At 39.6% G+C, this 13,659-nt stretch overlaps 1 protein-coding gene across 3 annotated transcripts in view; it reads right to left on the bottom strand.

Moving 5' to 3' along the window:
* Nucleotides 1–1,638: 1,638 nt before the first annotated feature.
* The window catches only part of Cph (BCL11 transcription factor chronophage), a 250,868-nt gene continuing 238,847 nt past the window's right edge, over nucleotides 1,639–13,659 (bottom strand). For all 3 annotated transcript variants that reach the window (XM_083114222.1, XM_083114223.1, XM_083114224.1), the window contains one exon: nucleotides 1,639–7,510. In XM_083114222.1, the coding sequence (XP_082970348.1) occupies nucleotides 5,004–7,510 (2,507 nt within the window). In that variant the 3' untranslated portion in view covers nucleotides 1,639–5,003. The remainder of the gene's footprint in view (nucleotides 7,511–13,659) is intronic.

Here is a 13,659-nt window from a genome sequence, read left to right as displayed (position 1 = left end):
TTTGGTTTCAGTAGTGTCATAACCCAAACAAGAATAGACGTGATGTACTCCTCTTGTATCCTTGGGTCATATAATATCTCTTCCAAAAATAACTTCACTTTTTTTTTTTTCAGAACATCTCTAGTAAACAATTCGATAGTGGTACCTCATTTTACTTGGTACACGCAGGAGAAAAAGTTGAGGAGATTTCCATGCAGTTCTTGATTGGGTATCATGACAGCTCACAGGAGAAATCACCTTTGAGTAAAAAGAGGGGGAAGTGGTCTATTGGTAAATGACTCGCAGACACTGCAGGTGCATTTTATTCATTCATTGCACACGACATTCTTTCATGGACACCATACTTTGTAAAATGAGAATTGGAGGGAGGGGGGGGGGGATCTGTCCTTAAGATTTTGAATAAACTACTTTTTTCCGTAAATGGAACCACACAAAAAATATTCACACATTGAGAACTGGGTAAGGTGTATTCAGTTACGAAATTTTCTTTCTTTCCATACACAATACGTCTATATACTAGGCATTTTAGGATTCTTGTGATGTATGCAACAGTATTTAGACTGCCACGAGTTTCACGAACATTCTGTTTATCAACAATTACTTGCTATCTTTAACATACCCTGAAAAAAGTTGTTGCAGACACAACTGCAAGATTTGAACACAAAGAATCCTAGAACAACTATCAAAGTTTACCCTGTTCAAAACTGTTTTGGGTAAGATTGGTACTCCAAATTATATATATTTTTTTGTTTTGGTTTCCACTTCAACCAACATACAATTTATTATATTTTAAATCAAAAACAAGCTACATTCAGCTAAAAAGAATCTATACAAACAATTATTTAATACTATTATTTTATGATTTTGTACATGATGCGTATCTTACATATGAAGACTGGTACAATTATTTTTTTCACTGATACATATTTTGTATAATCACATTATATTTTTGGTACGATCTTGTAGGATAATTAAACACATATACACACTACCAGTATTTCATTAAAATGATTACAAATGACATTTTTCTGCAGTAACAAACAAATAAAAGACAGTACTGTGTACAGATATATATGCAACAAGACGATCTGAATATATTATTTATATATGATACAAACTTTTATGAGGAAAAATATGCCAGGAGGTTTTGTAGATCGCAAATAATGATTGGTGCAGGATAGCTAACATGTCTTACTTTAAGGAAAAAAGGATGTATCAAGTAATGAAACCTCTGCAGTTGTATGTTTCTGTGTGAAAACCATTAATGCAAGAATTATAAGTAATGTTTTACTGAGAGTAATGGTGAATATTGGCAAAAAATATATTACTTCTTGCAAGTGCCTTAGACATGAATGAGTAAAACATGAATTTTGGTAAAATTTGTATTTTTTCCTTATATAGATGATTTAAATTTGTAGTACCAACTAAATTTCTGATTACCATGAATCATTTTTAAAGTATGTATATTGGGTTTTTGTACTAGTTTCAATATAAATTTATCATCACATTATATTCTACATTGTAGCTGCTTTTGAAACTAAAAATATTGTAAAATTCTGTTTTACGAAAACTATAAAAAGAATGGATCATCGAAACAAATGACAGAAAGTATACCTCTTCTATCGGAACTGGTTGCACAAAAAATCTCCGCCTACCGAAAAACTGTATGTCATTGAATGCAGAACAATTTTTATGCACAAAAATAAGTATTTCTAAGGTTTAAAATATGTCGTCTTGCATTGATATTGCACAATTAGTAATAAATGCAATATTTTATGATTCTGTGTGGAAACATATAATAAATATTTTATAAAGAGCGGAAGCAGAATTGTAAAAAAACAACATTCATTGACACCTAACAACTCATACATACATCCACTTGTTCAATTCCTTTCGAAACACGCATACACACACACACATATACCAAAAAAATACCCTATAGTGTCTATTATGATCCCTGAGCAAAGTACATGCTCGACCACCATGCACCAATCACTTCTGCAAACTGCATCATTAATTCTTTAATTATAATCTTTATTAAATATCTTATAGGAACAGCATCTCTGCAAACTCATTGTTGACTAAACATACAAAAAGAATCTACAAGTGTTAAGCTCCCATGTGATTTTGCTAATGAGCTCACAATTCAAAAACACACTCATATGGAATATTCTTATTAGTGGATTAAAACATGCCTCACATATATTAAATTCAGCCACAGAAAAAAAACATTAATCACATTAGGTACAGCTACTCCTATGTGTATTAATTAAAAAATACAACTCAATTTAACAAATTTCTAATCAGTCTTTAAAAAAACGGCTGGGATATGATTGGAAGAATTGATTCATGGATTAGAAAAAGAAATTATTTGTATGCAACTGACAAATTAGATGGAAACATTAAAGTGGCAAAATAAAAATAAGTTTGGAAGAAGCAGCCTTGTGAGCTGTTGGAAATCTTACAAATATGTAAACGAGTATACTACTCCCCCTGTCAATATTGCCTACAGTGAGAGAGAGCAACACTTTGGAACCAACACCATACTTTGAGCTGCAGGAGATTGAACAACAAACAAATGACTGTAAAACTTTAAAAGACCTACATATATATTTATGACAACATATATATATTCCCCTTATTAAACACTAAATTATTACAAAAAAACAAACGGAAATAACATTACACATGACACTACCACTTTCCAGTATACAATGCATTACAAATATTGCTTTGGTATCATCAAAAAATATCGTTCCAATCAAACGTCACCTCAATCTCGATAAGACCAAAATATGATTTTTTTTGAAGATCTGGATGCATTGAACAAAATATTCAACAATTAAACATATAAAGTCACATTTGAAGAAGCTGGAATGGATTGTTTGTAATCAGACTTTCATTTTGAAACATTTCTCACACAGAACTTTTACACAAAGTGTGAAAAGGAGAGCAGATTTTTAATTAGAACTTTTGTACACAACAGTTTCTTTAATCCTTGTTACAAGAAATTTGGTAATTTTACCAATTCAAAACATAATTTTAAAAAAATCTATAAGTCAGTTTGAAATTAAGCATGCACACCGTTCTAATTAAATTGTTTACCATTTGAATATAGATTTTGAAATTTTAGATTTCAACTCTGATAATGTTCCCCAAAAAATATGAGCAAGCATAAGATATTAGTGATTTTTTATGAGGTACTGAAACAAAATTCAACAAAATTTGGAAGTAACATGTTTTAAGCAAGTTGAAGCAATTTGTTTGAAACTTTTGCACAAGGAAATTTATAAATATCTCCAAAAAAAGAAACAGAATCACGGAAAAACACGTCATTATCGAACATCAATAAATTTAATACAACACGTACATGTTGTTCCGTATCATGGTAATGCATTATATGCAAACTATCACTAACATCTGATTTCTTTTAATTTTTTCCGACTTTCCCATGCAGGTAGTACAATGAGGTAATTGTTGTTGAGGCTCTGTGTGGAAGGAGAAAAATATTCATACTTCAATACCAACCTAACCCCACAGGAGCCTTGAAATCTGAGACAAAAACTACAAATATTGACAAGACCAAATCTTTCCTCGAAAACTACAGCGAAAAGACATATTGAGAATATGAATTGGAAGATGAACTAACGATTGTGCACTAACAAGACATGAAACATGTAAATTTGAAAGAAAAAAATCGTCTTTGCAAATATTACTAAATTTAAGAAAGTGGTGGAAATCTATTGAGGAGTTTTGAACATTTGTTCTAAGTGAACCAATATGAATCTATTATTTTTTTTTCATGAAAATGTTTCTCTATCACAAATACAATGCAATCATTAGGAAATTTTGATTGCTTTACTGGGAAATATTGGCAGTCATGTCATTACTGGTACATAAAAAGTCTCAACTAAAAACCGTAAGTTTAACTTTTGCCATTGCATCTTTTATCAGAACCAAGACAAATGAAATATGTGTAATTTTTAACACATTGTTTTTAGAAAGACGAGGATTTCAAACTGTTTCTTTGAATGAAGGTAAATGAATGTACCAATGGGAATAGATTCTTTATGTGACTCAATGTGATTATAAGAAGCAGTATCTTGGAAGAACATTGAAAGTTATAAATCGTTCCAGATTAGCACATTAACAACGTACATTACACTTAACATTTTTTTCTGCCCGACTTAAAATCCAAATTTCACCAAACAATTACTTTACCTCCCCCCTCACACTTGAACCACAGATATCTTTTTTTTACTAGTAATAAGTGAATCATTCACCCGGTTCGAAAAACAACGAACACAAAACAAGATACATTTGATAACGCTTACAATATTTCTCATATTTTTTTTCCTTTTTAAATTACAAAAAACACAAACAACTATGACTTCAATTGATACTAAGTACAGATCAAAATATTTTCATGTGCATCACTCAAAACGTAAATTACCAAACTCATGCAATTCCAGAAATGTTGCTTCCCTTATTCCGTTCCTCAGTACTAAATCACTGTGATCATTTGTAGGAAGTAAAGTCCGATCACCATTAGACTTTACATATTTGAATTGGCTCGAGAGCCAAGTTACAATCACCTCCATCACTGGTCTATAAAAATGGAATGGAAAGTCACTGCAGCTAACATATTTTCTGTTCAGTTAACGATATATGTTTTATTGTATTCACATTGAGGTGTCAATGGGCACTGGGATTTGTTTATTTGTCCCGCACCAGCTTTGGACCATTTAAGCTCTTGGTGAAGGATTCCTCCGTGTTTTGTTTTTGATCTCCTCCGACTTTGGAAGAGAAGTTCTGAAGATGTACGCTTGTATGTTCCAAGACTCCATGCAAACGACCAGGGGAAAGTAATTCCGCCAGGAAATAGAGATGAAAACAAAAGAATAGACAGGAAGATAGAGAAAAGATAGTTCTTTACCCAGTTCCGTTCGCAATTAATAAATGCTTTGTATAGGAAGATGGCGGAAACCTCCCCATGGGAAGAGTCATGTAGTGTCTTTGGATGCCGACGCGCTCGAGTCCCCAGTGTCCTCGCCGCTGATCAAGGAAGGAAGAATCCCAGTGGAATTTTTTTGGTTCACAACGCACTTCCTCATGTGCTTCTCCAACGTGGAAGGTACGGAGAAGGGCATCTCGCAGAAACGACACCTGTACACGTCCTTGCCCAAGCGTCCATGAGTTTTCATGTGTCGTGTGAGTTTAGAGCTCTGTGCGCATGCGTAGCTGCACAGTTCACACTTGTAAGGTTTTTCGCCCGTGTGGGAACGACGGTGCACTGTCAAGTTGCTGCAGTTCTTGAACACTTTACCACAATACTCGCATGTATCGTTCCTCCTACTCTCCTTCTTGTGGACCGGGCTCGGCGCCAGGCCCAGGTTGAGACTTGCTGCCGCTGCAGCGGCCGCGGCAGCAGCAGCCGCAGCTGCACTCGTCCCGGGTTTTGGTCCCCCAAGAGGATCGACGAGACGCCCAGCAACCGCCTTCAAGGCACTTTCGGTGGAGGTTTTAGGGCGTGCCAGAAGATCGGTTGGATCGGCACCGGGCACTCCGACGAACAAATCCCTTGGTCCTGTCATCGTCGGCAGCCAAAGACCAGCGTACAAACTGTCCCTCTCCCTGCTGAGAGCGTGGTTCTCAAGGTCCAGCTTCAGCCGCTTGTTGGCGTCGAAGGGGTTGTCGAAAGCACCGAACAGTCCGTGGGGGCCTAAGTCTAGATGTGGTTGACCGATGATACCTTTGCTGAATTCGTCACGAAATCGCAACGTTTTCTCCACCCCATTCTCTGCAACGCTCGTGGCTGGTGGTTTCGAGTTGCTGTTGTTATTGTCCCTATCACACGAGTTGTTGTTGCCGCTGATGATGGAGCGGTCGTCTTTCACCTTGAGGTTGCCGGTTCCAGATTCCTGCAGCGCTTGCTTGTAGGCTTCATTGTACTGCTGGATGTTGCTGAGTCCGAACTTGTCCATCAGCTCGCCAACCAATGATCCCGAAGCAGACTTGTTGTCATTGTTGGAAATCGGTGCAGGATTCGTAGGGGTGGATGTTGCGCTGGAAGTTGACTTTGTGGTAAGATCTTCCGGTGCGTCTCCATCGACGTCGTCGATGAAATCCTCCTCTTCCCCTTCCTCGAGGTCCATTTCTTCATCGTCTTCCTCATCTTCGCCTTCTTCGTCTAGAGTTTCCGTGGATCCGGCATTGGAAACATTGTCAGTACCGTCTCTGTCCTTGTAGCAGCTGTCTGGAGTGGAATCGGCGCTGCCGTTCGTTCTTCTTTGTCGATGGATTTTCATGTGCCTTTTCAACTTGCTCGACTGCGTGCACGCGTGGTTGCAAACGGAGCACTTGTATGGCTTTTCCCCCGTGTGAGTCCTTCGATGAACGATCAGGTTGCTCTGGAAGCGGAACTTCTTCCCGCAGAACTCGCAGGATCTGTGTCCTCCAGAGTGGTCGTGTCCGTGATGGTAGTGGGACTGTCCGTTGCCCCCGTCGGATTTTGTGGATCCCGTCGGGGTCGCCGTGGAGCGAGGCGTCGAGGGGAGAGAGTTTGAGATCTGACCCGACTGTTGCTGGGAGTCTTGGTTCTTCGGCTGTTCAGGAGACTGCGACTGGCGACTCTGCGATTGGGCCGAGGAGTTCTGCGACAACGAGGAGGTCTTTGATTGTGAGGAAGGGGTGGATGACGATGTCGTCGGTGGTATGGGGGAGGACTGCCTCTGCTGCGACGGAGGTTGCTGGGGGGTCGACGTGTTGGGGTTGGATGATGACTGCGGAGACGAAAACGGCGGCGTCAGGAGAGGTTTACGAGGAGATGGCGACGATCCTGATCCTCCGGGACTCGTCGTTCCGGCAAGCTGCCGGAGTCTTTGGGAATAAAAGTCCAACTGTGGCTCCAGGCTGAGGGCTAGTGCCGGCGGCGCTGGCCTCGCGACAGGTGGACGATCGAACGGGTCAGGAAACGGCGGCCTTTCGAACGGGGTAGCCAATCCGAGTCCGTGAGGATTCAACCTGAACTGTTCAGACACGAGCTGCTCCATTCGAAAGTCATGACTAGACGGACGGGCGAACGGATTGTGAGCGTTGAGCCCAGGGGGGAATTGTCGGTCCCCAAGCGGCATCCTAAGAAGTCCAAAAGGATTGTGAGGATCGAGTCCCGGAAGAGTCGGTGCGGTCACAGGAGGAAGAACCTGGTTCGGCGCCGACGTAGTCCTCGGAATGTCGCATATCCGAGGGACCGGAGGAACAGGAGTCACGGGAGTGCCAGCATGGCCGGGTCCGACCATGGCCGATGACAAGGAGGAACCTGAAGACGACGAGGACCCAGAAGATGACGACGACGAGGACGACGACGACGACGGACCTGTGTGAGTCGACGACGAGAGGGGCGAGGACTCGACATATATCTTGATCCCGTGGCCATTCTGTACGTGCTGCACTAACGTCCATGCCGAGTTGAACCTCTGCTTGCAAGTGGAACAAACATAATTGTTTGGTTCTGCAACGAGAAAAGAAAAAAAATCCAATAAGTTCTCCGAAATAAAAGTAACAACTACACAAAATAAATACAGTGGACTCTCTTTAATTCGAACTCCAGGGGGTCAAAAAATGTTCGAATTATCCTAAATTCGAATTAACAAAAACATCACGTCATTAGAGATGATTCAATGGAAATAAACGTCTGTTCAAATTACTAGTTAATTCAAATCCATGTTCAAATTAAAGATAGTCCACAGTACTTTAAACATGATATACAAGTATTTTGTACACTCCTGTTCAAATAAAGTGGCACATTTTTAAACTGTTTAACCCTACAAAGTGTGCCACGTTATGTGTACAGGAGTATATATATAGAATAAATAATTTTCAAAATACCTGTTACCCATTTTACAATGAAACAAACAAATTGTAAACAGACCAGTGTTGCCAAATTCCCTTGCAGTGAAATAACACCAGAATGCAGTATTTGTTTATTTCGCGGTAAAACTGAGATAAAACCAGGACTTTATTTCTCGTTTCTTCCACAATAAATTAAAACAAAAACAAGATATTTCCTCTGGTGTGGATAACATCCCTTCAAGATTCATTTCTAATGAATAGAAAATGGCACAAACTGACATGATAAAATGAAGTAACAGATCTTCATAGTGAATTATGAACTAAGTAAAACACACAAATAAAATTTATAACAAATTAAAACACAAAAATAATAAGAACAAAGTAAACACACACAAATAATTAAAAAAATACAAAATAGAAACAAATAATATTAAAAACAAAGGAAACACACACAAATAAAATTAAAAACAAAGTAAACACTAGTGTTGCCCACGAGACGAGACTTTGGCCTGTCTCGTCTCGTGGAAATGCTGTCTCGTCTCGAAAATATTCGTTTGTCTCATGACACATGGTCAAACTCGTCTCGTCTCGAATTTTTAAAAGCCTGTCCCGTCTCGTCCCGTGGGCAACACTAGTAAACACACACAAATAAAATTAAAAACAAAGTAAACACACACAAATAAAATTAAAAACAAAGTAAACACACACAAATAAAATTAAAAACAAAGTAAACACACACAAATAAAATTAAAAACAAAGTAAACACACACAAATAAAATTAAAAACAAAGTAAACACACACAAATAAAATTAAAAACAAAGTAAAAACACAGAAATGAAATTAAAACAAAGTAAACACACACAAATAGAAACAAATAAGTAACTTAACAGAATCAACAGACAAATGTAAAGTAGGCAAATCTTCGAAAGGTACACTGGAAACCTTATTGGTGTATGCTGTATGGTTCTGGTTTTGACTGCAATGTTACTAAACTTTAAATAAGTGCAGGTGAATTTAGCACACTCGTACAAAAGGACAGGTGTGCGAGAACAGCCAGCAGAAACAATCCACCACTTTTTATTTGAGGTAATTACAAGAAGGAAGACCAATAAAGGAAATAATTTAAATGCAGGGGGTGGAGTGGATTTAATTAAGAACCACTATCGGCGGATCCCTGCTTTGGGTAGAATTCGACCACTTAATCTGCATTTTAGGGTTGTACCTCGTGGAAGAAGTTTAAAACGGAGCCAATTTTCAGGGGAGGAAAGCTGGCACCGGCGCCATGCTTAAGCGTCCCTAGGTGGCTTGTCCTTTTCTGTGCTAAGCCCTTCACACAGGATTGCAAAGTCTTGCGGCAAGGGCTAGGGAGGGAAAGGATCGAACTCCCTTCTCAGGTTAATGCAATGTCTCTTTTTTATTTTTATTCCTATTACCGCAGAAGACAACTCCGACTGCGTTGGATCTCCCAAAGCAATTATACTATTCGTTTCCCTCGCCTCTATTCTCTTGTGAAGCTCTTTCCTTTCTGGTTTCGGCAAGACGGTAGGACAGGATTGTCTCTTCTGGTATGGAGCTTCTCACACTCAGAAGTCACCTTGTGGACTTCCGTCTTGAAGGAAACAAGTAAATTATTTGAAGTATTTGATGGGAAACGTGAAGGCTGTTGTACAGTCACCCGCAATAAAGATGGGACAAAATCTTGAAATATTAGCTTTCCTGCAGGGCGTCATGTGTGTTGCCTACATCTCAGTGGCGTAGCTATACTAAGTTCAAGATCTGGGCCATCTCACTATGTCACGTGGTCCTAGGCTATGAATAAAAATAAATTTACCAACTCCTAAGAAATCAGGTTGCCAACTCCTAAGAAATCAGGTTGCCAACTCCTAAGAAATCATTGCTAACTCCTAAGAAATCATTGCTAACTCCTAAGAAATCAGGTTGCCAACTCATATGAAATCAGGTTGCCAACTCATAAGAAGTCAGGTTGCCAACTCATAACAAATCAGGTTGCCAACTCATAACAAATCAGGTTGCCAACTCATAGGAAATCAGGTTGCCAACTCATAAGAAGTCAGGTTGCCAACTCCAAAATCAGCATTATCATCTCACTGATATGAATATTATTTACAATTCCTGATCGATTTTTCTCCTGTATTTTATTCTCTAGACTTCAGGCTTCGCAGATAGCCTAGCTAGCCCAGAATATACGCTCCTGCTACCTCTACGGTGATAAGTGGATTCTACCACCGCCTTAGAGATAGGCAACACACACATAAAGCCATGCAGGGAAGCGAGTATTCCAGGCGCTAGATGTCCCATCTTTAGTGCTGGTGACTGTACATCAAAATATTGATTAATATTGTGGGTAATAATTCCACTTTAATCACAAGCATTAGTTTATCAAAATATTTCAAAATATTCAATAATTACTAAATACAGATTGTTCATCAATTGAATTCAAACTTCTAAAAGCCCATAGAGGCACTTTATCGTTCGTTTCCCGAAAGCCTTTCTTTCAGAACACAAAACAGTATACCAACAGCGAAGAGTACAGAGTCACAAGAGATAAATAAAAAGTCAAAGGAACTCTCGCAAAGAAAGAAAGAAAAAAATGACGCTGAAATTAAATATAATTTGACATATGTTTATTCTTTCAAATTGCCCGTTTAATTACACATCTGCCCGCGTTCTCAGCAGTGTGTGACGTGGGGCGACCTCTATTTGTGTTTATTTAGTTAAAGTCAATATTTAGACGGTGCAGAAAATTTTACGAATTGCGACTAAAAGACTTTGCCCTCCATTTCAATCTCGGGTCAATTCTTCTTGACTCGTCCGTTTACGTGGACGGTGCTAATTGGAAACATGTACGAGGAAAAGTAAATACAGCTACATGTCATTTTTTACCCCTCTTTTACTTTGTGAACGTTGCTTCTTGCCGAGGAAAAGGATCCAAAAACCAAGCAAATGTTTACTGGCCTTTTTCAATGCACAATATGACGGAGAAAATTCCATGGAATTTTTCCCTTTGTACTTTCTGATTCGTTTTGCCGCGGAGATGTCCTTTCAACTATCGTAGGAGTTAACAATTACTTTCGATAATTACATAGGTCTATACCGTACCGAAAGAGCCCATGCCCCTCAAACCATGAAATATTTTAATTTGAACCTACGAAAATAACATTTTCAGATTCTCCATTTTGCCTTTGCATATATAAATGAGTTGATTGTGGATAACGGCAGGCTCCTGAAGTCTGTACTCTGCAATATTTGGTAATTTTTGTTTCATAGCCATAGATGCAAGGCTACCAGATATTCACGAAAGTGAATTCTCTCCAACCTACGTGGCAGAGTGGTTAGCACAGCGCGCAACGACGGCAGGGGTCCCAGGTTCGAAACCCGGCCTTGACATGGATGTTCTTTGTGAGTATTCCTTTATTAATTTCATATCATCACCCATCCTAATCTTCGACCATCACTGCATTTTCCACATGGGTGACTTATAGGAATTGCCTCTTAAGGAATCGTTAACATTGGGAGGAAAGTAAGGTTTGAGTTTCTTCAACTTGTCCGGAGCTGTCGTAGCCATGCAGGGGCCAGGGGGGATCAGCCTCCCCTGACAGGGTCGTCAGTCCCCTTGACATTAGGTAAAACTATTTTGTATTCTAATTTGTTTGAGGTGAAAAGTGAAAATGTAGACAGAATATATTAATTTGTTCACATTTTCGTTCGTTCATCTTGTTTATGAGCAGAAGTCTAAGAAGCGGCAAGGTTTAGAAAACTCTATAGACTTTAGAAAGTTCTTTCATATGGAGCCTTCTTTATCTGACTTTGTGATGTCATCATCCACATTCCTTCCGCATCAAATGTCAACAGATCCCAAGTTTTATTACTTTGGCCGGGGGTGAAATGTACGGTAGGCACTATGATTGAAGTGAATATTGCATTTTAACATGTATGATATAAATAGAATCTATATTAAGAGATGGTGTCAGTAGCAATCATTAGCACTTCAAGAGATGTTTTATAAGATATAGAAAAAAAAAACTGTAGTATTTGTATGATATTTCAAATTAACTTAATGACCCGCGACACACATAATTTACTTTCATTTAATACTATTAAACTTTTGAAAAATGGACTTGGTTTACAAAGCCCCCCCCCCCTGATAACCCGTGAGCCCCCCCTGGTGGTCAGTTCTAGCTACGGGCCTGCTTAGAATTGGTAACAAGACACCATGTATGGTGTTGAACAATTCAATTCCCCGATTATCAGTAAAATGGGTGTTCTGTTACGGTAAGTCAATATTTGTAAGACCATGCTTACGGTTGTTAATCCAAGAAACGTTGCACCACACACTTTAGAGTATATGGTTCAGAATACCAAGTAAAAGAGAGTATTCTTAGTTACTGTAAAATGCTTGCCGTGGCAATGTCACAAAACGTCATCTGGATGACACAACTGAAGCCTGACTCTGTCCATCTGCTCTGCCCACCGCAAAAGCCGCTGAAGTACCATTGTAGAGGGCACCACACGCCGCTGATTTCGCAATAAAGTACTAGGGCACGACATCATGAAACCCTCAACTTGATCACTGAGGCCGAACATATCGAACACTACGTTTTAAGAGGTATTCGTTACCAGAAGGACATGGGACGGCTGGTGAAAGGAATGCTGCGACACAACAGCCTCCCCCCAACAAACACAGGCGCCCACTCAATCCAAAACCAAGGGGCCCTCTTTTCAAATCCGGTCTTGCGTCTTTCCAATCAAAGTGGGAGGGTGAGGCCGATCACCCTCAACCCCCTCTAGAGTGGGACAAAGGACATTTGGGAGCAGCAGTAATTACGGATGCTCAAGACGACCTGTTATTATTATTGACAAGTCCCCCCCCCTCCTGCAGCACTCGTCTGCAATTTTTCCCCCCTTGGTCCTTTGCAAAACGAGATCAGTCACCGCAAAACTCGGAGCAGGTCGACGACAATCAGACAAGAAATAGTCGGGGCACATTGTTCGTTGTCTTCCCTCGGACAAGAAAGCGCTTTGGACTCGCTTAAGCGTGATTCTTTTGTCCATTGTCCTTTTGCTACCCGTTACGGGGCCACCATTTATACTAAGAGGCCATCAAGCCATCCAGTTTGAAACCATGGACCCCTTCAAAGCTTGTAGACGTCATCGATTCTTGAAAAAATGAGCCACGTTTGCTTCTAATTTTCTCGTAGAGAAATCTGTTACCAAGGTCTCTCTATCCCTTTGTCTCTGCCTTCATCCCCCCAACAGACATGCTGTGACAAGCGCATCAAGGAAATATTTTTCCAGGCATAACAAGCAGGGCAAAAGCGAAGCCACGCAACCAACGCGGATGTTAATGAACATATTCCTAGGATCTCAAAAAGCACCGCGATACAGCCTTTGCTGTGTTTTGTGTCTAAGGGTCGGTTCGAACACAAATGTAGTTGTACAGCATTCTGAAAGAACGCTTCTAACACGGTGCTGTTGCATGTATGTACCTCGGTGCTTACAACGAACAGAAACATTATTAAAAATGTAATTCTCACATTATTAACACACGAACTTTGAGAACTCTCTATAAACAGTGTTTGAGAAAATTAATCGAAAATTGTTCCAGGATTTCGGTAATTACAAATAAGAGAGATCCTAACGCATAGCCTGTTGTAGATATTTAGTAAATGTATAGCCTTAAACGGGGTGGACGAAGCACGATAATATTTTTGATTCATTTATTGCGAGGTTCCATTGTAAACCGTTAAGAATAACCCATGGCTCGACAGCCCTTGAAGGGCCTGAGCC

This window comes from Lepisma saccharinum, chromosome 28 (genome assembly GCF_977018435.1).
Source record: "Lepisma saccharinum chromosome 28, izLepSacc3.1, whole genome shotgun sequence".
In the NCBI taxonomy this organism is placed as follows: domain Eukaryota; kingdom Metazoa; phylum Arthropoda; class Insecta; order Zygentoma; family Lepismatidae; genus Lepisma; species Lepisma saccharinum.
Note: the sequence above shows the minus strand (reverse complement) of the source record. Positions and strands in the feature narration are given on the sequence as shown.